The 26,815-nt window shown below is 44.7% G+C and overlaps 1 protein-coding gene across 4 annotated transcripts in view; it reads right to left on the reverse strand.

Moving 5' to 3' along the window:
- The window catches only part of cbfa2t2 (CBFA2/RUNX1 partner transcriptional co-repressor 2), a 32,258-nt gene extending 16,165 nt beyond the window's left edge, over positions 1–16,093 (reverse strand). The window contains exons 1-3 of one of the 4 annotated variants that reach the window (XM_034585221.1): positions 15,638–15,661; positions 8,216–8,222; positions 5,751–6,032 (exon numbers count right to left, since the gene is read on the reverse strand). Coding sequence is in view for 1 of the 4 variants with exons in the window: in XM_034585217.1 (XP_034441108.1) it covers positions 6,096–6,135 (40 nt within the window). In the remaining 3 variants the exon portion in view is untranslated. Of the gene's footprint in view, positions 1–5,750; positions 6,210–8,215; positions 8,223–15,637; positions 15,662–16,063 lie in introns of those variants that run through there. The other 3 variants (XM_034585222.1, XM_034585220.1, XM_034585217.1) reach the window with 3 other exon arrangements.
- Positions 16,094–26,815: the final 10,722 nt, after the last annotated feature.

Genomic DNA, 26,815 nt, shown 5'->3' on the forward strand with positions numbered 1-26,815 from the left:
TAAATCCAAATCCAATAAAATACCGTATGACCCATAAAAGTAATGGCAAACTAGCATACCGCCCAACAGCCCCCTTTACATTCTATCAAGCATCACCAAGTTTCAGACACTCATAGATATCAGCACCCTAAACATGACTGAATTTCTCCATTCATGAATTATTCTCAGAGAAATCAATGAAAATCTTAGCAAAATGCAAAATAAAATGAAAACAGATTCTTGGATCCACCCCCTGATCCGGAGCCACACCAAACTTGAATGGGTTCCTCTCGGACCCATATCGCATCCTTCCAGCAAATTTTGCCGTAATCCTTCCAGGAGTTTTTGCGTAATCCTGGCAACATACAAACAAACGCACACTTAAATATAACCTTCTTTGTGCAGGTAACGTAAAGGGTGGAACAATAGTTTGTATTGTGTGTTTTCCTTCAGTCTCTGCTACAGGGCTCCACTGTCATTGGGTTAAAATGAGTGTGTGTTATTCAGTGTGGCGCAAACTTTAAAACACACACGCTCGCGTCCCACACAGCTGGGTCACGGGGGATAGAGCTGGACGTGGATGTGTCATCATGTGTAAGTGTGTGTGTTGGCCCCATTTACCAGGTGCTAGGTTTGTCATCGGCTGAGCGGAGAGAGAGGACATTTATCCCTGAAGTAGCACACACACACACACACACACACACACACACACACACACACACGGACACACACACACACACACGGACACGTACACACCTGTGAAATGGCCGACCCGAGCCACATGTGCACTCCCACCCACACAAATAACAACTGTGACATAACCGGGACAATTCGAATCCGTCAATCGCGACCTTCAACCACAAAAGCTGTGACACACACACAGACACACACATTTACCCAACTCTCTCACACCAGCTCCCACTCTCCGAGGCCAGTAGATTATCTGCCTATCTGGTTACAACCCTTCTCACCTCTCCGTAACAAATTGGTTAGTCTGCCCATCAATCATCGTGAGCCTCATAATTCTTTAAAGCCAAAATCGCCACGTGAAAAACAATCCCCTCTCGCGTTTAAGGACGCATGACCGTTAAAATTATGTCGAGTTGTCTTTATTTTCTTTTTCCCATGCACATTTCATCTCAGGGCGAAAAAAAAATCCCACAATGTCAGAACAGACTTATACAGCCCCCCCCCCCCCCCCCCCCCGACTAACGCTGAAGATGTATATCACCGTGTCTGTCTGGAGGATTAAGACTCTGTGGCTCCTATACGTTCCAAACCCAGACGATCAACTGCGGCCAGGAAAAAAAAAGTGTTTTCCCTTTTGGAGACATACAAACGCAGACACTCGCTCTTAACTAGAAAGTTACAGTAGTCCATTAAACTAAATACGAGCTGGAAAACAAAGCGAACATTACGGCCCGGCCCGTTTCAGACCAGGTGTCGGAGAGGCCTCAGCAGCCGAGCGGCCTCGGCTCGGGTCCAACCAGATGTTGAGCTCAACCCCGAGCCCCGCAGAAGACTTTCACATTACACTTGACCCAGACGTCCTCCACAATGACTCAGTGGGCTTTTATGTTTATGTTCACTTACTGACATTTATACTAACTTGCAGTAATTACATACAACAGCTACTCATAATGAAGAACGTGAGTTTACTTGAGATTCAATTGATGGACGTACACAAGCTGTTAAGGATATCGAGCTGTTTCTCTCACCAATTTAACACTGAAATTTGTTTGTGATTCGTCTGTCACATATATTTATATTATATCATTTTCTTTCATTTCCCAAAGTGGACGAGACTTTGCAACGCTCACATTTCTGACTCAAAAAAACTCAGGAAAAACATGATTATCATTTATCATTATAATACTAATAAATAGTGTCAGACCAATATCAGGGAGTAACAAATTTCTGATCGCCGATCTATCAGTCATAATTTGAAGAAATGATGATTGTCAATGCCAATTATTGATAAACAACCAAATAAAGAGAATAAACATAATTTAATCTTATCTGCATTGTTTATTCTGTAAAATAAAAGTTTCCATATTGGCAAAAATAAAAACCAATATGTCTGTGAAAAGGCTCCAAAATGGCCGGTTTTATGGCCAAATGATAAATCGGTCAGGCTCTACCATAATAATTCTACTTGGTGTATTGTAATTATAGAAAAGAAATGATCCTTTCTCCAAACATGCTACAGAGAAGACTATTGTGTCGCCCTGGGGGGTTTCGGGGAGACAGGGAAATAAAGCTGAGAAGTAAGAATGGTCCCCAAACGGAGCTGCGCACTAGTTTATCCCAGCAGAGCACAGAGAGACAGATAAGTCAAACAAAGAGGCCAGCTGTGCTCAGAACAATGAGGAGAACGAGACAGAGATAGTGGAGGACGAGTGTGCGGTTGGGAATGTGTGGGCAGTGGTTTGTTTTGATGGGGGGGGGGGGGGGGTTTGACCGCACATATGTTTAAGAACACGGTGTATTCTTCGTATACGTGCAAAGGCGTCTTGGTGGTGATATACTTTTCACTATAGTTCCACTTTTCTACCACAAACAACATTCTGGTGAGTGTATGTAAGTCAAGTCTAAAAAAAAAAAAGGGGTTTAATCTCTGTAAAGCAAATTATAGTTGCCATTTGCTTCTTGTTTGTGAAAATGCAGTGATTTGTCAGCGCTCACTCAGAAGGAGGCCGAGGGAAAGGGAACGGAGAGAGAGAGAGAGAAAATAATGACTAAGACAGACAATTCACAGAGAGGGGCAGCACCACCCATTTCTTATCCACCCACACACCTAACAACCCGAGCACAGGAGTTTTACTTCTTTATTTCTCTCTCTCTCTCTCTCTCGGTAGCAGCTTTTACCTTTCAGGGCTTAGCGTTGGAAATAAGGTTTCCAGGAAAGTGCAAATGCATCATGTTGCTTAGGGATTTCACAGAGGTTCACGAAATGTCAATGTTTCCTCTGTCTGTCTGCGGCGCCTTGATTGAGCATTGGAAAGTGTAGCTTTTAGGCTCTGTTACATAATATTAGTGATATTAACATTTAAATAACCGGAGAGGTGGTTTTGCTGAAAACCCTGAGAATCAACAGAACGCTGCTCGGCACAGATTTAGATTTTTCTAATCTACATAAGCCGTTTTCAGACATGACTCGAGGGTAAAATCTGGAGAATCGGCTACGGAGTTCACCCTCAGTTTGCCTTTCACACAGGCACAACGCAGAGGGAGGTTTTTCCGCAATCTCAATCCAGACCTTGGATTGATCCGTTTGAAGACTTCAGTCGTGGTCGTTTTACAGCCTTTTGAGCATGTGCCGGCACTCCTCCCCGTCACACCACACCAGCCCCGTAAATAGAGGTCTTGTCTTGGGTCAGCGAGTGTCTCTCTCGGGGCAGCAAAGGGTCAGCGGAGCCCCCGCAAGAGACCTCTGACTCGTGCACTTGGCACAAGGAGAGGGGCTGCCACACAGTGTCAATGGGGTTGCAATGGGAGAGAGGAGGAGGAGGGGGGGGGGGGGGTGCAGGTGGCGACGCTCACTGACACAGATCTGTCTGTACGCTCACTAACACACACACACACACACACACACAGGGCTATTTACATAGTCAGCAGACGTCCCCCATGATGAAACAATCTTTCAGAGTGCTACTTGTAGTGACTGAGCGGTTTCTGTTGAGTAAATGGCCGAAACCCTTTCATGTCCAGACACACACACTTACGCACACACCCACACACACACACACACTGAACCCCTGGGGCCTGATATCACAGTCCTCACAACTGGAACTAATAGAGTACTTCCTGAATCATACTCTTGAAGCAGCTGCTCTATTCTGTGTGAACGTGTGCGTGTTGAGGACAGGGGATGAATTCTTCTGATAATAGTGAGCCAGGGTCATGGTGGTCTCAATCTATTTATTACCACACTTTGAGCAGAGACTCTCTCGCAGCTGGGATTGAGGTCAGCGGCAGAAAGTTATTAAGACATGTAACCTTGTACTACGGCAGACACAATGTCTACAAGACACCTGGTACACACACACACACACACACACACACACACACACACACACACACACACACACACACACACACACACACACACACACACACACACACACACACACACACACACACACACACACACACACACACACACTCACACTCACACTCACACTCACTCCCTTCCCCCGGACACAACCACACACTCACCAAGTACTGATTGAAAACCATCAGCCATCAGCCACTGGGAGTGAATGGAAGTGAAATTTGTGAATAAAAAAAGGATTTGAAACGTCACGTCCTCAGATCTTTGCACAGACAGCAGAGCGAACACACAAGCTCGCACAGACACAGAACAGTGGCTGCTGTCAGGAGGGTGACAGTGTCCAGCGGAGCAGACAGGGGTCTCTGGTTTGAGTCTCTGCAGCCGACAGTTAGACGCTCCTATCTCCCTGATGGACCAGCCTGGCCTGGCGTGACACTAGCCAGGTCTCTCTGCCTTTTCTCTGTCTGCTTCTGCTTCTACTGCACACACAGACACACACACACACACACACACACAAAAACACATTTTCTCCTTCAAGGTAGACGGCCAACGAAAAGATGCAGTCGCTGGAGTGACTCGTGCGACGGTGTGACATTTGCGCCCGGTTGGGTTCCAGCCTCCCACTGATGTCAGTGTTGTGCAACATGTAGGCACAGCATGAAAGACAGACGCAGCAGTTTCCCTCCTCTTCCCATATGTCTGTGCAGCAGATGCACACGTCTTCTTTACCTACTTTCTTCTGCTCTGTTTGCCATGTGGAACAAAAATCCGATTCAATTGCAGCTGATCACGTTGCTGGGTTTAGGGAAGCTTTTTTTGTTTTGCTTGAAGCGTGGGTCTCAGCTATGGGGGAAAGCTTTCTCTCCTTCTTTCCACTGGTGGAAGCAAACAAGGGCGTCAATGGAAAAACAAAGATTATCTGATATAAAACAAAAAGGCACTCAAGCCCTCGCATTTAATCAATTCATGAAATTTAAGAATTACAGAATTTGACCAAATGTATCCGTTGACTTTTTAGTCGTTTGTTGATCATAAGGAGATTCTACCATGTTTCCTTGTTTTCATGTTATCCCCCTTTTTTGTCAACAAAAATCTAATTTAAAAATGAGGGAATTTCTCTGTTTTTTTCCCTCAGTGTTTTTCAAATCCCTGAGACGTTTGATTGCCAAGCAACTTAGGCAGAAAGCGGACCCCTGATGTTCCCACATGAGGCCGAACATGAGCAGTTCAAAGGTTAAGGTGCATTTTTAAAAAGGAGACGGACAGAAAAGGGGGAGATTCTGGATTATCGCCACACAGCAGCCCTGGGAAACAATTCCTCCAATCCAAACAACTTCTCAGTTACACACAAGAAAACCCACTCCTTAGCCCTTTTTCCTCCAAAACCTCCAAAAAACATCAAGACCACTGAGCATCAACACAACACACCGAAAGTCTCAACAACAATCAGTGCTTTGTCCATATGGCAGCAGAAGTTCTGTGGGCACAGAAGCACAGACGCACACATTCATCCCTCCTTCCTATACCTCAGTGGACGAGGATGAAAAGATGAAGAGATAAAGAGGAAAGGATGAGGCACCATCTGTACAGTACGGAATTAGGTTGGAACACACACACACACACACATGGATACACACACACTATGCACATACATGCCTCAGTAGAAGGAGGTAAACACATTCTGCAGTGACACACACACACACTCTTCTCTTCCTACCTCCTCTCTAGTAGAGTCCACTCCTGAGTCCGTGGAGAAAGTCAGCTGCAGTGTGGTGCTGTTGCTCTCTTATCCTTTTTGCCTTGTTGTGTGTCTCTCTCTCTCTCTCACTCGCTCTCTCTCTCTCTCTCTGACTCCACGCCTTCATATGTCAGGCATGTGTTTGCATTCCCACATATGTGAGCTCCAGTGCGGCGGAGGCCAGAGCCAGAGACGCAGATGGCACCCAGATGGAGACAGATCACTGAGCGGACCAGCACAGCGCTGCACGACACACACACACTCACACACACACACTGTCTCTCTCTCTCTCTCTCTCTCTCTCTCTCTCTCTCTTCTTCTTACTTTCTCTTTTAATCGGCCTCCTCTGTTGCATTGATTTCATCTAACTCTCTTGCTCTTCGCATCCTCTCTCGTTCTCACTCTCCCAGGCTCTGACTCCCTCTCCCACCCTCTCAGTCTCTCTCTCCCTCCTCGCCTTTAGCTCCTCCCCTGTTTTCCCACACACCGCCCTCCCCCTCCTCTGTTTTCGTGGGCCGGGTGCTCCGGTGACGTCACGACTACCCATCATCATCCCCCCCCCACCCCCACCCACCCCCCCTGTGGATCCTGGCCAATCATCCACTGCTGACTGGCTCTATTCAACCTGCATTCACCGGCAATGGACCCTGCAATTAACATAACTAATTGCTTTGGCACCTAAAGGCTAAACAAGGGGCCGTGCCAAAGGAGACAAAAAGTGTGTGTGTGTGTGTGTGTGTGTGTGTGTGTGTGTGTGTATATATGCATGTATGTATGTATGTGTGTTTGAGGGGGGGTTCCATTGCAACCTCACTCCCTACCACTCTCCCCCCCCTGCCCCCACCAAGAGAAGTAGGGATTCCCCCCCCCCTTTTTAAATGTTTTCATACTATCCACCCCCGCCTTTTTAAATGTTTTCATACTATCCACCCCCCCCTCCCTCGTTCAGGCCCTTTCATTGATGCCCTCCATTGTCTCAGCTCCTTAACGCGGCCGGCTCAGACCTGCATCGCCAGCCAGCCAGCCCATTGGGGTGCACTTAAGAAGCATGAATGAGTTATTCTTCTCCGCTTCTTCTCCTCTCTCGTCCTCTTGCTCTCCTCTTCACTGAGTTAAACTTAAATCGTTGTGTGATTTATGCCCGGCCTCTCGCACAAGTGCCGCCGCCGGAGACAATACGGGTTAAGATAATGGAGCCGAGCGAGCCCGCGTGCTTTATTCACTCCCGCCCATTATTCCCGTACTTCTTGAAATAGCGGAGGACGCTGCTAAGTTGGTTCTGCATCTGCGGTAAATGAGACATTAATCTGTTTTGTACAAAGCAGCTGACAATTGAGAGAACGGGCTCAACGTGCGAGACTTGGCCGTGTAAGCAAATGCTGTTGGATAAACACAAACGGTTCATTAGGAGAAGGCGATGCTGCCCTTCTTTTTACCGCCATGCAAAGATTCAACTCTGCCCTCTTGAACCACAGGTGAAATCCACCCTAAAGTGATAAGTAATTGCTTGTATGTAATCACCAGCAGGATTGAGGTGGGTTATTTTATTGCTGTGAGTTGTCAAAAACGACATTGGACTGAATAATCACCCATAATAACCTCTATCTCCCCTCCTGTCTGCGCACAGGCCTGCTCCATTCAGGGTGCATCTGGTCAGCCAGCAGGCTCAGAGGCAGGGCCAGGTGGCAGTGAGGGAGGGAGGGGGTGGGACGACGGAGAAACGTGGAAGGCCGAGCATCTGAACATATACTGTAATCCACACACGACCGTAGGATAGAGTGATGACGAAGGCTAGCAGCAAAGTAGATTTAAACCCAGGTGTAATCACTGGCACATGGCAGAAGAGTGAGCAAGCTCATTAGAGCATTCTGCCATATAGACGATTTTATAACAGGCTGAGAATTCAAGTTACAGCTCTGCACCCGACAAGTTTAATCACATTTAGTTTAATCTTTCGTTTAATTTCACATTAAAGCTCTGGATAGTCTCAGGAAACACAAAGGCTTCTGGAGAGCGGGGGTGATAAAAACAAGAAACTACACGGCATTAAATTTCTCTTTTCAAATTTCATTATGCATCTAATTTTAACAAAACAACTTATCAATTAATCTCTATCAAACAATTGTTAAAAAAATTTGTCAAGGAAGGAAGACAATACTCGTATATGAGAAGATGTCATGAATAACTGATTGTCTCTGACTAATTCTCTGTTGAGCGAGTTCTCCATTGATCAACTTGATTAATCATTTCAAAATTACACAACCGAATAAATCGGAACAAATGTTGTTCCCGTTCTGTCTCTGTGTGGGATCATGGAAGGTGTGAAGGGTGCTTGTGGCTGCTTTTATAATTTGCGAACGAGCCTTGGAGTAACAGGCTACATCGACATTATTAGTTTTAAAACACGTCACTGTTGCTTTCATTGCATTCGCTGTCAACGCAACTACACTGCTGACCCCATTTTAGTTTGAAAACTCTGGGACTGCCTTGTAGCCTGGATGGACAAAAACAGGGACGGTGGAAAACAACAACGCAGTCACCAGTCATTGGTCGATGTCAGTCACGACCCAATTACCAGGGGTGGATTGCACCTACTGTCGTTACCAGTTTCACCTCGTTATTGGTCCAAGAAAAGAAATCCCACGTCTCACTATTCATAATTGCTGTTTCGTTGTATTTTCTACAATTAAGCAACTGACTGCAGAGTCGACAGAATCGCTTTTTGTTGAAATGCTGTTTGTAAACAAAAACATATGTACGGATGTAGCCTGCGCCTCAAGTCTATGCTCTGGTGCTTCAAGGGAACTAGCTGTCCTAGGTATATAATTTTTGTGATGGAAAATCAGCATGTTTTATGTATGCATACTGTGTGACTTCCTTTTACTGTAGCTGCTCTGGCCTCGTGCAGCTGTTTGCCATTGTGTGCATGACTGTGAGATAAAGAGTGAGAGAGAGAGAGAGAGAGAGAGAGAGAGAGAGAGAGAGAGAGAGAGAGAGAGAGAGAGGGAGACAAACAAGAGAGTTTGCAGCATCTGTTTCTGTTCACATGCTCCCACACCAAACTTCCACTTTTAGAAAAAGTAAACAGTTTTTTTTTTTTAAAGCCAAGGGAACAAACAAGACTAGAGGGAATAATATATTTTAAAACTTGAGGATTGTGTGAATCAGATAACAATCAGTGTTTGGTGCATTTTAAGTTTAAAGACACCATATTCAAATACCACCATTTATATGTATTTGCATTGCTCTCGATCCAACTTAAAGAAAGTATTCAAAGTATTGCTCAGTGTTACTCAAGGGTTTTTCCCCTGTAGTATTGTGGCTTCAGATATGTGACATTTCATGCACCGACAAAACAAATGTCTAATCGTCAACAAACTCTATCTATTCAACTTAAGCACAGTCTTATTCCCAGGATAACGCTGATGCAGCATACAGTAGCTACCATGAATGGCAGAATGCATCACATATTAGAGGGATGGTAGCTAACCTCCACTTTTAATAACCTGCTAATTACCTTCGCCAGGGAGGTTATGTTTTCACCCCTTTCTGTTTGTTGGTTTGTTGATTTAGTCAACGGGATTACACAAAAACTGCTGAACGGATTTCAATAAAATTTTGTGAAAGGGTGGGACAAGGGTCAGGAAGGAACTAAAAAAATATTGATGCAGATCCAGACAAAGGGGTGGATGAAGGATTTGTTTTTTCTTTAATATAGTGTGATAGGGCGTCAGCCTTGGCGGAGGTATGCAGTCTGTGTGTGGCCTTCTGCTCAACTCTGGATAGCTGGGTCATAACACAGTTCAACTGAGGTTCTACTCCACAATCTCAACAAAGCCATCATCATATACATCATTTAAAGGATCAACAGATGCAAAGACAATTGGACTGATCAGATGACATAATGTAAACCTGGAAGACCCCAGAACTGTAGCATTTTGGTGTTTTTAAACCCTTCTCCAATGGGACCTCACGTTGCTTGTGAAAAAGGAATGAAATGAAACCTCATATGAACATCCAAATTGATGCTCAAAGTTTTTATCAACAGGCGTCCGGAATACACCAACAGGGAACTTCGGGAAATGTGAGATATCTTCCGATGAAACAAGGTCCCCTGAGTAACAGGAATCATTTTGTTCTCAGAACTCACTGAGGGATTTTAAAGGGAAATCTGAGTGATGGGATTCCACTGCAAGAGTTGCTGCCAAATCAGTGTGAAACGATGACATGAGATTTTCATGAGCTGGGAAAAAACACCATAGAGCCGCTTTGTATTCTTTTACCAGCCGCAGCATCCTACAGTCAGGAGCTTTCCAATTTCACACTGGGTTAAGTCAATGTTTGTGAGATTTTATGTGCATGTGGTGGCTGTGACTGTGATGTGACTGTGGACTTATCAGTGATCAAGCTTCTTTGTCGTCAGCTTGGAACGTGAGCCAGAACAACTCATTCTCTGGCCTGACTCCCAACAATGTCAACTTCACTGGCCAGGAGATCTCTGTAGGGCCATGACACGAATACAGAAAGACTTGCTTTGTTTTGGCTCAGGACAACTTACACATACATTTCATGTTAAACTTGAATGCAAAGACAAGTGAAGGCCTGATGACTGCTGCCCATGCATGTACACTCTGCACTCAAATGTCCTTGAATGAAGATTCAAGTGAGCATCGACAAGTAAGAACAGAAAGCATTTGTTTACCCAGGTCAGTTTTAGAAGGTTTCCCTTTGTGAGCCGAAATTGTGGACAGTGGAACAACCAGAGTAGGCGACTCTACCCAGTTGGAGTAAAATTTAAGTGAGCCTTGGATGAGGAAATTTACTCAATGGATCTGACTGGGACAGAATTTTCCCTCAACTTATTCACTGGGACCAGAGAGAGGCCAACTGGGTCGGTTAAAACTTTATGGATACTTTTTACCGGGACGATGGCCAGTCCCACAAAGAACAGAGCTCTTAGCTGACATTCAGTGGGCATTATTTCTACTAGATCAGTAAGTAACAAAACATTCTTATCAATATACTGAGGTGTTTTACCCTGGCTTTATTGTTGCAATAAGAAAAAGGGATATTTATGGTTGTCTGCTGCTTTGGACAGTAGCGAGGCTGATAGTGAAAGCCATGATGCTAATGCTACAGCTAGAACTCAGAAACAAATGATCCATTGTAGGCTTGATACTCTAAACATGTGTTTTAGTGGTATAAGCGGGCCACTAACTACATGATCAAGGAGTTGACGACCCGGTCTTTGTGACAGCGGTGCCAACACTTAAACCACATGGAGACACAAAAGGGAAGAAGTTGTCTATAGCAACGTCACAACCACAGCAAATGGGTTAAAGCACTGGTTTGCTGTAGGAAAAACTACTGCTTATAATGACAAATACTCAACAACGGCTAAGAAACATTGGTTCAGTGCTTCAGGCCCCTTTATAAAAATGTTCCGTATCTGGATGATCTCTGTCTTTCCCTCTCTCCCTTTTTCTTTCTGATAAAAAATGTCTCTTTCGGTTAATTATTCATGTCGTTGCTATTTTTACCACTCGTCATTGAATGCCACCCCTCTCTCTCACCATCTTACCAGCATGGGTCCCCTCCCTCCCTCCCTCCCCTTCCCCTCTTTCCCTCCATCTCATCACTGTTCATACTCCTGATGTTGGCTAATCTGATGCAGCCACAGATTTCCCTGTCTGATCTCGCATGGCCACATTTTCCATTACATCCTCTACAGCACATTTATCTAATAGGGACACGTCATTTTCCAGGTCCATGTCTGTCTGGAGGACCGATTACTGTAAAAAAAAAACATAGTTAGAGATCAAATAAAATGCTTCTTGCTGGTAATCAAGGCTAAAGTGAAGCCCATTTTCTGTCCGTGAGGAGGGTCAGATAAATGATAGATCATATGCACACAAAACAGATAGCTGCTTTACTGTATGAGCTGGTTCCTGAAACTTACAGATTAGCGGAGAGGGTGGCATGAGGAAGGCTGAGGTTCCCAGAACATTATTTTCCCATCACACACACACACACTCACACACACACACACACACACACACAGGCTTCTATTTCGACAACCTCGAATACCAAGGAAACTAAAAAAAGACATTAACATCGATTCGTCGTCTTCCACATTCGGTTAAATAGCAGTTGGCAAACCACAGAATGGTTCTGGTAAGCAGTGGCTGAGGTGGAGAAGCTATTTCACAAACATGTTCGACAATGTAGTTTTCAGGGCAAATAATTCCGTGGCCCTTTCTGCTATCACTTAGCACGTGCATGGTTCAGAACAGCCGAGCGTAGGTGTTGTATTGAGATATCTTCCTCTGCGGTCAGATGTTGGCTCAACTTTAAAGAATCTCATGTTCCTTGTATAGCAAACAGGATTCACGCCACACAATTAAACCACTTTTATAGCCTTGTTATAATCGGATGTTTAAACACAGACATGGCTCGATTCACAGAGCTTTTATTTGGAAGTCCGTCTCAAGGAACAAACACTTCCTACAAATGTTTCAGACTCCATTGACTCTGAAAGATGAGTCCGAAGCTGCACTCAGCACTGCGGGCGTCTTCCTGAAATTTTCCGAAGGAGCTCTATGTGTCCGAGTCGGTCGCTTTAGACATTTTCCAGAACTTTTCCTGCCAGTCCCCTGGTAAAATGTGCGGGTGATTCCATGTGAGAATACAGCAGGAAAATGTCTGGAAAGTTCACAGTGATCGAGTGGCGATGACGTTTTCTAACACATGACAGAGACAAAACTGACCAAGACAACAAGAATACAAATATCTTAGGTGCCATACACATGGAGACACCGACGAAGATTTAAATTTGGAGGGAAAACAGGATTCGAGAGCTTTTGGTGATGAAGTCTGATGCCGGTGTCAATGAGCTGAAACCCCACAAAACGTGATTTCTGCAGCAGAGTTTATACATTGTGCTCTGCCTCCTGCAGGCTCTGTCCAGACCTTGTTTGAACGCTCCAGAGATTCTCCTGCTCTTGTGAACACGTCTGACCCAGAAAATCTCCGACCCAATTTTTAAGAAATTCATGTTTGAAAAAAGAGCCACGACACTTTGGATCTTTTCAATTTTTCTCTGAAGCACCTAATGAAGCCATTCAAATCTCTGGTCTGTGTTATGACCCTTATCTACAACAACGGATCAACGATTGAATGAAAAAAAGTTTGGACGGAGGACTCAAAAAACCAAAACAATATCTGCTTTCAAACTATTTGTTTGAGTTTGCTTTGCTCAGTTCCAAACGATATTGATTCTCTGAAGTCTCATTCACATCTCATCCCAAAGACATTAATAACCAGCGGCTGGTCCCATGGTGCTCGGACACAATGCAGCCACTGGCTGGTACTTTACCCCCTCCTGTCATCCCACTAGCCCAAACACGCCTCTCCCCTCCCCTCTCCTGCCCCCCTCAGTCCTTCCATTTCATGACTATTGTGCCCTCCTTTTCACTCATCCTCATATCACCCATAACAAATGGGTCCCGTATTTCCCTCTCTCTCTCTCTCTCTCCTCCTCCTCCCCCTCCTTTCTCTTATTTTCTCTCCCTCACTCTCTCTCTTTCTCTCCCTCACTCGGTGCCGATGAAAGGCAGGCATTGAGCCGGCAGTGGCATTCCAAAACCTCAGGCCTCGGCTCCAGTGTGTCTGGCTATTCAACACTGCTGGGAGCCATTAGTTTAAGTAAGGCCTGACCCGCCTACTCACCCACGGAAAACCCTCAGATCTCCTATTACACTCGGCACACAGAGGGGAGACACACGGCTGCTCCTCGGGTGCAACGGGTGTGTGCATGTGTGTAAGTACAAGACAGAACCCCAAAAAATGAGTAAATATACAGAAGTGTGGGAGTGCAGGAGGGAGAGAAATGTACGTGTGTTTATGAGCGATGGGGAAAGTGAGTGTGCTGAGTGTGTATGAGAGAGACAGAATGAGAGAGTGGCAGCATGTGTGCTTAAAATTTACGAGCGCTGGGTCACACGCTCACTTGGCCGCATCTTCCTAAAGTTTCCACACGGCGAGGCCAAGTTCGTAGCCAGACGCCAAACGCTCCTCACCAATAACTCGCCTTAAACGATATTCAATAAGCACGCACTTCTCTAAGTCTCTCCAGCCGCTCTCTTGTTTAACTTATGTACCAGACACACTGTCAGTTCTCTCCATCTATGTTACTCACAGCTCACAATCCATGAATGCACCAATTTTGCTAATTGGAAAATGATACCTCGGATCAGAACCTGCTCCTTGATGCCTGCCTCACACAATTGTCGGCACATAAACATGAGCAGTTACTCATAAACAACCCAGTGTTTGGGAGAAGCTGAGTTAAAGTAGTGTGCGTTCGCTAAGACGTGGGTAAGCCCACACACAGACATAACACACACTCACACACTGGACGCTTCTCTCAGTGCAACATGCTTCATTTTAGTGACAATACCGAATATTGTTCACAGCTGTCCAGTAAAAGACTTGTAACTTGCCATCTCTTTGCTTTTGAGTAGGGAATTAATTATGGTCCAAATCTGAATTCAATCAGCTGCATCATTTATAGGTTAACACAAGACTTTGTGAATGGTGTCATACTATCGCTGCTTCAATTAAAAGCACATTGCTGGAAGGCTGAAAAAAATAGTCTTTCCTCAAGCTACGTCCACAGTTATATGATTTCATTTTTTAATTTTAGCATTTTACCTCCATATCAGAAATAATCTCTGTTCATACTTACACACCATAAATCATTGCCACAGATTCCTTGAATAATAGCTCGCCTCCTATCAATGTAGGCAGGTATAGCAAGATGAAATGCAGAATAAACTAGAAACGACCACAAGGTCAGCAGGCTTGTATTTTGTTGTGCAAATGGTTTCACCTCTGGCAGTTTAACTGATGTTGTTTGTTTTCTTATGGTAAAAGGTCACATGGCGAATCAGGGAAGGACACGTTGGGACCGATAAGACTCAATCAGGAAGCGTAAGTGTTTTTCTCCACGGTGCATCATGTTCACAAAAGCACCAAAAACTGAGAGGCACTCTCACTTCGCTGTCTTACCAAATTAGTGCGTTCACCTGGGTGTCACATTTCCGTCATTACCGATCGGAGCTGGACCCGGGGGCAAATGCCGATTGTATCCATCCGCATTGCAGAGCAAACGCCAGATGTTAGCAGGTGTTATTGGTTTTTTTGAGCAGTGGAAAAGAGGCTTAAGTTGCAGTTTCTGCCCGTCAAGCATTAAAATGCAGCCCCAGTTTTCCAACTAAAACAAAGCCAGCAGCGTGTCTGAAAGTCTCAGTTTTAAGGGTTCGAAAACTCTTTTAAAGCACAAACATGTGTGTGGATGTAGCCTGAAAGGCAGGTGACGAAAACACCTCTACCATATAATGTTACTTTAAACTTTATTTTTGCCTGATGTGCGTGAAGCCTCCTGCTACCAGCAGTTCTCTTTATATAAACCTTCCTTCTCTGGCTTTCGCTCCCCGAGGCTGCAGGAGCAGCTGTGTTGTGCTCTTCCCTGTCGATGGCCACACCTGTGATCTGCAGGTGGTTCATCTGGCAGCGGAGCCGGGAACACCTGGCCCGGCAGAGATAGAGCCTCCAGGCTTTCCTCTGTGTGTGTGTGTGTGTGTGTGTGTGTGTGTGTGTGTGTGTGTGTGTGTGTGTGTGTGTGTGTGTGTGTGTGTGTGTGTGTGTGTGTGTGCGTGTGTGATAGTTTTGGGGATTTCTGAAGGGCTCAATTAAAGCTGAGGGAAGATAACGGCTGGCTTCAACCCCCTCCCCCACCTGCACCCCCACCTACACACACACACACACACACACACACACACACACACACACACACACACACACACACACACACACACACACACACTGTGGCATGTGTTGGCATTTCCCAAGGTTAATGTTTGGACTTGTCAATGCTTCCTCAATTGTGTGTGAGAATTTCGTGGGGAGAGGGTGAACTTAAAGTTTTTCAGTTCTGCTTGTTCTTATTTCAAGACATAACAATGTGAACCAAACCTCCTTCTGCCTTCAAAGTGGTTCCTGCTTGGTTTACCGGATCAAATATGTCCAAACACAACGACGGGAGACTGTCGCAGCACCTGCTTTGTTGTTGTTTTGCAGATCCGCCACGGGTCTGACGTCTCGCTGCAGCATTCTGCGAGGACAAAGCAGCAAAGACAACAAGCAGAGACACCAGCTGAGGACAAGACACATAAACAACAGCACCCAGCACACATTCCACCCTGGGAGCAAGAGCAGACACAGTGCAGTACGAGTGTGTGTGTGTGTGTGTGTGTGTGTGTGTGTGTGTGTGTGTGTGTGTGTGTGTGTGTGTGTGTGTGCAGCGGACGTTCACAGGCCCTGTTCTCTGACAGCACAAGGCCCAGCAGGAGCGGCAACAAAGATGGGACAGATGAGGTGAACTTGACAAAAGTCATAAAACTCAAATGTGACATGTGCGGAGACGAGCGTTAGCGTGAGGGACGTTGGCTTCCGCTAAGATCCTGAGTCACATTCAGTGCATGTGAGTGTGTTTGTGTGTTTGTGTGTCAGACCAAGTGGGACTAAGCCAAGGCCACACATCATCCTCCTCATTATCTGTCAGGATGTGAAGCAAGTGATTATCTGGGTCAGAGAGGTTGCTGGGTAATTGTTGCATATGCTCTACACGAGCGCTACAATTGTCTCGGCCGATAACTGCTGATAATTTATATGCGTTTCTATAAAACCGACAGTTATCGTTTGATATGCAGAGATATTCCCGAGAGGCGTCTTGTGAAGCCCCTGTAATAAAATGATGGGGAAGCGAGAAGTGGAAAGAAGATATAAAAGGATTTTTTTTTAAACGTGTGATATTGCCTACATCTTGTCAGAGTCTTCAGCAGGAACTCAGCGGCGCAGCTGGACGTCTGCTTTTCTCTGGGCGATGACAAGCCAGCTGCAGTTGGACTCGGCATGGCGGCCAAGACAGATGAGTGGGGAATGGAGCGAAGGGATAAAGACAGATAAGTGCAGGCCACAAAAAAAAGGGAATGGCCACAGAGAGACAGTGAGGGAAGGAAGACGGGGGGGGGGGGGCACAAAGAGGGATGGCTGGAGGGAGGGAGGCCGAACGTGAGACAGACGACACAGGAGGTGAGAGAGAAGCGCTGGGGTAACCCTGGAAGGCATGGAGAAGAGGGGGAACCAATGCTAACTCCTCTTTGTCTGGGGCAAGTGGGAAATGATGGAAGGAGGGGATGGGGGGGGGTGTAAGGCATGAGGAGTGGGAACAGAGAAACAGGGGCATTAAAAAAGCATTAATGTGGTGATAAGTTCCCTTCACTTGCTCCTTTTTCTCTTTGCCCGGCCACTCTGGAGTGACTGGGTCCTTTTGTTCCCACATAATATCCCCCCCCTCTTAAAGCAAAGGAGCGAATAAATGCCTGCACACAATCCTGGGGGCCTGCATCCCGCCATCCCCGTGAAGGATACATGCTTTTTTGTTTTTTTTTATCCTCCTCGACGATTTAAATGAAACACTTTTAATGCACAAAAGAAGCATTAATCCCTTTTGGTTGAATACTTCTAAAGCCATATGACACAATATGCAAAGCCGCTCTCGAAACCCGCGAGCCACCATTTTGTAATAGTCAAATGTGTCAAGGCAATGTTTACGCTGCCTCGTGACACCTGAATGCAGAGGTCGTGGCGGTGGCTGGCGGTATAACAAAATACCAGTGTTAACAGCGCTCGGGAGCCGGGGCGCTGGCCCGCCATCAAATAAAAAGCACAGAGCGGGGGTTATCTTTTCAGAGGTGGAGGAGTGATGTTTTGTCAGAGGGGCTACGCAAGCACGGACACTCTCACAGCCCCCGTCTCTTGTACGCCTGCAATTCCCGAGGATTGTTATTGACGGGTGATCCCTGGCGCGAGATCACATCTGGATCCCGTCCTCCCAGCCGCTCCGTGCAGCGCTGCACAGCAACAAGAAACAGCTGTGCAAAACTGGCTTCAATTAGCTTCACATTCTCCCTGACAGTTAATCCCTTTCTACTCTCCTTCCATCGCTGTTTCTTTTTTTTTTTCTTCCTTTAACTGTTGGGTCACTCCTCTCTTTCTCTTTTATGAAGCCTTTTGCTTCAGGTTGCCTGCACTGTCTGAAATAATTGACAGGGAAACAAACGCGCCCGGGAATTGGAAACAGACAACGGGGACAGAAAGCTCAGAGGTCTCACGAAACGGGAAAAGACGATCGCAGTGGTTTGGGATTCAACACAAGGGAACTTGATAATAAGATACAGAGATGATAGCTTTTCATTTCTTGTCACTAGGTAGTAAACACTTTAGTAGAATTAATCTCCAAATCACTATCAGGCATACTGGGACTGCTCGGGGGGTTTCATAGTTATTGGAAGACAATCAGAGACAGCATGGAAAACGTTTTAAAAAGTAGGATTGATTTTCCGGTCCTGTATTTGGGTATGATGCTTCTCTAAGTCATACATTTCTAGAACACTAGCAAAAAATATATCATGAAGAAGTGGCAGAATGGCCACATTAGCAGAATGGTTTAATGTGATGCATGACATGTTCTTTGAGGCTCAAGTCAAAGGATACGTTTGACAAAAGTTTGAATGGATGGATTGAGTTTGAGATTGTAATTAATCCTTACAGAACAAATTGCATGTAATACAACCTCAATTGTATGGTAACCTCCCAGGTTCCTTGCTACACACAAACAGTTTGATTTTTATGCTTGTTTGTTTGTTTGCTTTGTGTGTGTAGTTTGTTTTTTCATGATGGGGTTCATGTATATTGTATCTGTTAAAAAGAGAATAAAAAATAAAGAATTAATCTCCAATTTAAACTCCTACTTCACAGCCGATAACTTGAATTAAAAGCCTATTTAAATTGTAGTTTGGCCACATATTATTACTCAAACAGAAGATGTAAGGTTCTTTGTTGTGGTTCTCACATGTGGAGCATGGGGCAACAAAAATGACCCCATAAATCCAGTGTTTAAACTTCTCTTTCCCCACCAAAACCACACTCGGCAAACACTTAAGTGCGATCCAGCCGTACAGAACGCTGGATAAAATGTTGTCGCTCATGAGTCATTAATCAAACTCAGCTCAAATCTAACCAGTCCAACAGCACACCATCTTGACTCAGCTCGACTACACCGGGGGGACTCCAGCTCCAGATTGGTCCTCTGATAGGAAATGGGAGCCAGATTTGAGGCAAGGAGGCCGATCTGATGGGCCTGATGAGCAAATCTGGAAGGTTCTGTAGTCATTGTAGCCCTGAGGCCTGAGTAAAGCACTAACAGGTGGTAGTGCTGGTGGAAAAGACCCACGCAGAGACCAGAGGGAGTGAGAAGGATACTGGGCTCGCAGCCTGACACACACACACACACAAACACACAGTGAGGAACGAGCATTCTACGAAAACACAGCCAACCGCGTGCATGACACATAGCAACACAAAGCAAAGCAGTTACACCACACAGAAAAACAGAGGAATAATGCATTTGAAGCCCCGGTGGAGGCAACTTCAACACACGTTCCTGCAACAACACACATGACAGGCATACAAACAGCCCTGCAAAGACCAGAATGTGTGATTCATACTTGATGTTTTCATTTGGAATTAACATTTACAAACTAAAACAATCTCTGTCCACATGAGGGTTTCCATACTAACACTCAGGTTCACTGGTCATAGACATGTTAAGGTCCCCCTGGACACAGCAATTGTCCCAGATCGCTTGAATAATATCTCGTGTCCTACACATGTCAGCAGCTGGAACTGTGTAAAATGCAGAATTTAACTGCACAACAGCTGTCAGCAAAGACAACTACTGCAACGCTTGTAATCGATTCTCCATGTTGCGTTCTACACTGGTAGCCGAGGCTGGTGCTGCTTGTTTTCATCTGGAAGAGGGTCATGTGACGGGGATACTGATGAATCAGCGAAGGCTATGACACGAAAAGACCCATTTAGCAAGTGGTTGTGAGTGTGTACCTAATTGGCTGTGTCTGACGTCACTCATTCACTGACCCCTACCTTACTCTAAAGGGTCTTCTATACAGAGAACTATATAGTGAGCTCATCAGAAAAGAAAGAAACGTGTTGGGAGACTACTCGCGTCAGACAACTCGTACAACAACAACAATGTCGGCTGGTGGAAAATCCCACAATACAATTTTTTTTTTTTAAATGCTGAAATATACCTGTTTGCTGCAGTTTGTGCTGTGATGCTCGCTCCTCTCGTTTCTCCGCTGCGAGCGCAGTGCATGATGGTATATATATCGCTCGGTTAGTGACCATCAGTTGAACGTTATTTTTCATGATGCATTATGGGAAACAATGACTGCACTAGAAAGGGAATAAAAACTTTCACTATACATTCAGACACCTCGACAAGATGGCGAACTCTAAAGTGGACTATATAGTGATTCGTGAGTGATTTCGGACACGGCCATTGTTTCCAAACAGCTCAGTTTTCTATGATAAAACCCATCAAAGTAAAACGAGGCCAACAGCATTTTTAAACTCCTCCGTTTTAGTAGTGTAGTAGTAGTGGGGACGCCAGTTGTCTTCTTTGCAAACTTGATGTGTTTTCAAACAAAAATGAAGTAATGTGGATGTAGCCTGTGTAGCTTTGACTCAGAGGCTCCGAGTCTGCAGGCACCTCGCTCTCTACCTCCAGCACAGGCAACTCTCCCACATGGCAAAACACAAAAGGGCCCTCGTCTGGCACCACCACCAGCCCATTCAAGCCAAAACCAATTAGGTCTCTAATGCAAACCTGCAGGGCCCCTTTGTCATTTATTTCCCCTTTTTAATGTCAGAGGATTGGAATCTGAGTCCATAACCCACCCCAAAGAGAAGAAGGGAAAAGGCAAAGGGGAAAATGATCAGGGGTTCCAAATGATCCACATGTTTCTGAGTAGAGATAATTGAATCAAGGGAGGATGGAAATGATTGACTTGTGTGAGCAACGTTGACGATACATGATCCCTAACACATTTTCTCCAAGTGTACACACAGCGTCCCTGGTTCCCAGAGGGCTATTTAGGTTTCTGCATAACATCTAATTACTCCACCTAAACAATAATTATGGTAAAACAGAAAATTACACATTTTTTCTGGCTTTTATGGGGAAGTAGTTGAAAACCAAATTTTCCAAAATAGGAATTGCTTTCAAACCCAGCATCCGTCATGTTTAAAGTTTCATGTTACAGTACACACTCTGCTGCTCCCTGGTGGCCACTGTAGCTCCATCGTCGCCATCACTGTATTTGTCAGGCGATTGTTTGTTATTCTGTAGAGAAATGGAGATCAAGTGGCGTCCGTGGGGGGGGGGGGGTCACAGTGACACATTGAAGCCTAGAGTCCAACCCTTACACCCCCACACTCACCCGTACTTAAATTGCAGGACTGTACATTGACCTGTGATTTAATTCAGGAAACCAAAAGCAAAAAGGAAGAAAAAAAAAAAAAGAAAGCTCTCCTGGCATCAAGCAGCAGCTCCAGCCTGGTTTCACACCGCCTGGCGTTTTTGTCTTGAAAAGCGACAAACTCCAGATGGTGGAAAAACAGAATAAAAAAAAAAAACTTTGCCTGGTGGATTAAGGGTTCCAAATCCTCCTCTGAAAAGACACATAGACCGAAAGCTGCTATTCAATCAAATAAGAGCATAATAGCTGTCTTGTGCGGGCTATATAAGGGATAATACATTCAATAGAGTATGTGTTATGCATAGTTTATTCCCACTCTTTAATGGATCCTAATGAGCGTAAGATCTCGGCGGACAAAGGGACGACCGAGGTTTTGTTTGGTCATTATGATGATTTGATATGATCTGAAGCAGCTCCTTCTCAGGTCTTTTCTGCAGACTTCATCCTCTCTGTGGGACGGGACTCTGAGGATAATGGAGAGGAGGAGTTCTGCTATATTTTCATTACCAAGCAAAGACAAGCCTTAAGCTGGGACCGACGGTCCTTAATTATGTAAAACGCAAAGATGAGAACATATGGCACATTTGTTATGACTCAGCGTAGTGCATCATTGTGCGTGCAGCTGCAGCTACTATACATATAACACACACACACACAATTGTCTCTCTGTAGTGGTGAGGACACTGGACACCTCAGATTGCACCACCAATAACCTTTCAATAACCTATTAATTCATCTGTATATCTTCATATGCCATAATATAATTATATGTAAAAAAAACAACATAGATGTATGTAAAGTGACCTACTTGCTCGTGCTGCTCTTGACACTCGAAGTGTCCCCTAATCCTTATTTAACCTTAATTCTAACTCTCAATCCAAATCTTGAATTTGTAAGGACCAGCCAAAATTGGCCCTCATAACTATAGAAAGACCAGCTACCGGTTTTAACAGATATATTTACATTTTTTACTCAGCGCGTTCAGCATATTATAAAGTTTACATACAATTTAAGAGACTTGGCATTAAGACCATGCTCCTTGGATATATCTGAGTTTTGTTCTTTGCAGAATACTTCAACAATCAGTCTTTCTGAAGTCCTTCAGTTGGTTTTCACAGGCCCTCTGCAAGATTCAATCACTTAAAAAACATTAATCACAGAAACACAGTTCAGTGCAGGAGACGATGTTGACGCATTTCACCAGCAGGCAGCAGGTATCTGGTCTCTGTAGCGGCACAGAGTATCATTTGAGTGGACTGTGCTAATTGTAAGCGTTTAATCAGTAAGACAATAACGCAGCAGCGAAGCGTAACAGTGTTCTAAGTAATGATTAACGCCGACAATAAAACAAACACCAGAGTTCAGCTCCAGGGGCGGACCTAGAGAAAGATTTATGGGGTGGCTATAGAGCGTGGCATGGTGACTTTAAGGGTTGTAAGTATGCATGTTGATTTAATTAATTAATTACATCATAACATATATTGATTTTTGCTTGGAAAAGCCCCTAAATAAAAATATTTTGGTGTATAAAATCTTAAGACATCTTTCCAAATGGATGTCTTTTTTCCATTGAGCATGAGCCCATCACTTAAATGTGTCTACAACTGATTGTGAGATTATTAATTTAGCTTTGTAACTAAAAGATTCAGAATGACTTAACTACAACATTTTACTTCAGCGTGATTTAAAATGTTCAATCAGTTGCTCCAGAAATTATTTTAAAAACATTTCCGGGCCAGCACCCCTGTAAAGTGTATGATGTTTCTAAAGCTGCTTTCCGGCACGTACTGAACTCCAGATAATCCGAGTTAGTCGCTGCGGACATTCTCCAGAGCTTTTCCTGCTGGGGTCAGATTGAAAACTGAAAAACCGACAGAATACAAAGAAGCCAGACATGTAGAAAACGCTGAGGAAGATGTCAACATGGAAAGACAGGGGACAATGCCAGAGTCAATGTGCTTAACCCTGCCACTATCCCTCCGCAGCCATACAGTATTTATTCTGGTGAAAGGTGGCAATCCACCCCCCACACACATTTATCAGGAAAAAAGCCATCAGTAGTAGTTGTGTGTGCCCCCCCCCCCCCCCCCCCCCCGGCACCTGGAGGCTCAACAGAACGCACTTGGAGCCAGGAGGAGCTGCTGCCCGCTGCAGGGACGGTGGGTGGCAGATGGGCGAAAGTGGTTTGTTACCAACCCTGTGTCCTCTCATGACTGCTGGCAACACAGTGTGGCTGTTTGTTTGTTTCCTCATTCCTTCACCGTCTAGTCTGCCAAATACCTCTGACTCCACTCAATGTCGCTCCTGTTGGCGGAGGGGGTAGAACCTCGTCACTTGCACTTATTGAGGTTTCACTCCTGTAAATTTAACCCCAACTTTTCATTTATATATTTATCTTTAGAAAATCGAACTGAATCGCCCAAAACCTCGGGTGGCAGCTGGTGTGGCACTGCATTTTTTTTTCTGGGGTGGCAGCTGTCACTCGATGCCACCCCTGTAGATCCGCCGCTGCTTAGCTCACATAATCCTCGCAGCAGACACACTTCCATCGCCTTGAGCAAAGTCGTTTAAGACCTCGACTTATTGGTGTGGGCTATTGATTTTTCTTTTTTTTTGATGGCCTGAAATGCGTCCGGGAATCGTCATTGAAACAAGCCATGACACTATAAATGTGTTTTGCCCGAAGGTACAAATTAGTATTGTAATTTAAAATGTGGAACGATATAACCGCGGTTAAAGTCTAAAATAAAAGTTGGTTAATAATCATCACATCTCACCGGAAGCCAAAGCTCACACAGTCGGAGCGAACCTGGACGAGGGTCTCACATGTTATTCTTCTTTACAAGCATAATATTTGGATGCTGGCTGAGACGCCTGTAGGCTATACCACCCCCAACACACACACACACACACACACACACACACACACACACACACACACACACACACACACACACACACACAACCACCATTATCTTTCTATCCTCCCCCCTGCAGCCACCCACATATGCCACACGCTCCTATCCTCCCCCTCCTTTCCCTCTTCCCGTTCCAGCCCCCCCATCCTCCGCTCCTGCCAGGCTGCCACCTGCTCTCTGCGGCATGCTGCACAGCTGCTTTGCTACAATAACAAATTAAGGTCCACCATGGCCGACAGGAGTCATTACCTAATGCTCCTGCTATCGAGGAGCCAGGGAAGCATCAGCCACCATCTCACAGTGTGGGGGGGGGTTGCAGGTTCCCTCCTTTACAGGACATGTACATCGACGGGTCAAAGGCCACTAATTGTTCTGATGTGGAGCAGAGGATCGGGGGGGAGGGGGGGGGGGGGCTACAGTTTGTGGATACAGGAGCCAAGAGTCACCACTTGCTGTGTCATTGTCAGGAGCAGGTCGCATGCTGCCAACTGTGCTGTTTTCACAACAGACAGGACGAGAAGGAGAAGAGACACAACATTTCCATCTATACACAGGATCACATTTCGGCTCGTGAACTCATTTATTAACATTATTCTTTGGAGCATCTCCACATCCCGTAATGATGAGCAATGCAGGATATAACATGAAGAAAGTGTGTTTGTGAATTACAAGTATTTTTTGTTTATTTACGCTAATGCCAACATTTCAAATTCAAATGAGGTTTTCTCTATCATCTGCAGAAGGTGACAAAGTTACTTTCTTATCACTTTATTTAAAATAATAATTGAACTATTTATATGTTATGCATGCAGCAACTGTGTTTTTATATTACCTTAATTGAAGAACATTATTTCATACTTCTTTTGCTTTTATATATTTAGTTGCTTGTTTTTGTATATTTTCCTTTGTAAATCACAATAACAGGTACAATTAAATTTGGGGATGACAGTAATTTCGCTGTGCTTGCACAATGACAATAAAGTACTTGACCCGTGAATTGCATTTTCTTACGTGACTTTTAAATGATTTCTTATTTCAAACAATCCAAAAACATTCTTTTAAAATCAAAGCATCGTCTTTTATTTCATCTTGTAAGCCAATCAGTGGAATCTAAATCCAGTGCTCAGTCAGTGAGTTAGACGTTCAGCCAGTCGATCCAGACGAACCCTTTGATTGTGACAACACGGTCCAATCTAACTCATCTCGTCAACCAGCTCGGTGACAGCTCAACACAAAGATGACTAGTCAGTTAGCAGGAGTCAAAGAAGGAACAGGACCAGACGGTGGAGGGATTCTCCGTGGTCATTATGGTCCCTCTGTGTGACAGCTGGCCGTTGCCTCCCCACCCCCACCCCCCCACCCCCCCCCCCCCCCAGCCCTCGTCATCACCTTTCAGGGTCTTTGTCAGAGTGTCTTTAATCACACCAGCAGGACTGTTACGCAGCAAATCAGCTGACCTGACCCGCTGTCGGACTGAGCCATTGTCTCAGTGTACAACCTACTGAGCTGCAGCGAAGTTCTTACGACATGTAACCAGCTCCAATTAGCCCATTAACATTAACCGAGGAACACTTCTCAGCATGAAAAGTAATATAAGATCATTTTGACATTTTCAATCCAAAGCTCCTGCCAACACAATGGCAGTGGAATGTTTTCACATGGAGATCCAGTCTGATGAAGCACGATACTCAAATTTACACTGTTACCAACATTAGGTCAACTTAAAGGAAATAAAAGGTGAGATTTAGAGAATAAAGTCCTAATATTTACAAGAATAAAGTCGTAATATAATGAGAATCAAATCATTATTTTATATTATGTGTCATGTTAGAGGGGGAATATTAGAAAGCGGAGATTAATGTAAAGCATCTTGTTAAGTTATACTTAAGTATCGGTTTCACGACAAACTAAAATACTTCATCTTTTGGCACATTAGCAGAAAGGAACATTTTTCGATCCAGAAGAAGAGGAGGCCCTGCTGAGCATGAGGTTTTCTTTGCTGCTTATTTCGAAAAAAATGTATTCTTGTAATAATATGACCTTTTTTTCTCATTAAATTACGACTTTCGAGTATAACTCGAGTAGCATTATTCTCAAAACCTCCAATTTATTTTTCTTCGATATGGCCCAAATACTCTGCTGCAGTCTTGAGAGGAATAACGACCGTCAAGCAGCATCTATCTTGAGAGAATGCACAAATATTTTTTTTCATTTTCCCGGTGTGAGTGGACGCAAAAAATCTATATATGCATAGAAGAAAAACAATCCTGTGTTTTCTCTTCTCCATTTAGAGTCTGTGTTTGTCTTAAACCACAATGTGGAGAACCTGTAGGTCTTTATTCCATCCACACACACCACAATTACTCCTCAGGCTCATGAGGAACTTGCTGCCCCTCCTCTCCTCTCCTCTCCTCTCCGCTCCTCTCCTCAGTAATCCCTGCCTCGGAGAGATCTGACACCTCCAGCAGCTCTGTGAAAAGATGGCACAGATTTATTCCCACACATTGGCAACATTACACACTTACCCTCTCTACGGTACAGCTGTTTACATGACAGATTCTTTATTCCCACGAGAGAATGTTTTCTCGAACCATTTGCTCTTTCACTGTACTGAGTCATGACGGGTCATGACATTAGCTGGGACTGTTTAACCTACTTTCTC

The sequence above is a fragment of the Hippoglossus hippoglossus genome, chromosome 5 (genome assembly GCF_009819705.1).
Source record: "Hippoglossus hippoglossus isolate fHipHip1 chromosome 5, fHipHip1.pri, whole genome shotgun sequence".
NCBI classification, from domain to species: domain Eukaryota; kingdom Metazoa; phylum Chordata; class Actinopteri; order Pleuronectiformes; family Pleuronectidae; genus Hippoglossus; species Hippoglossus hippoglossus.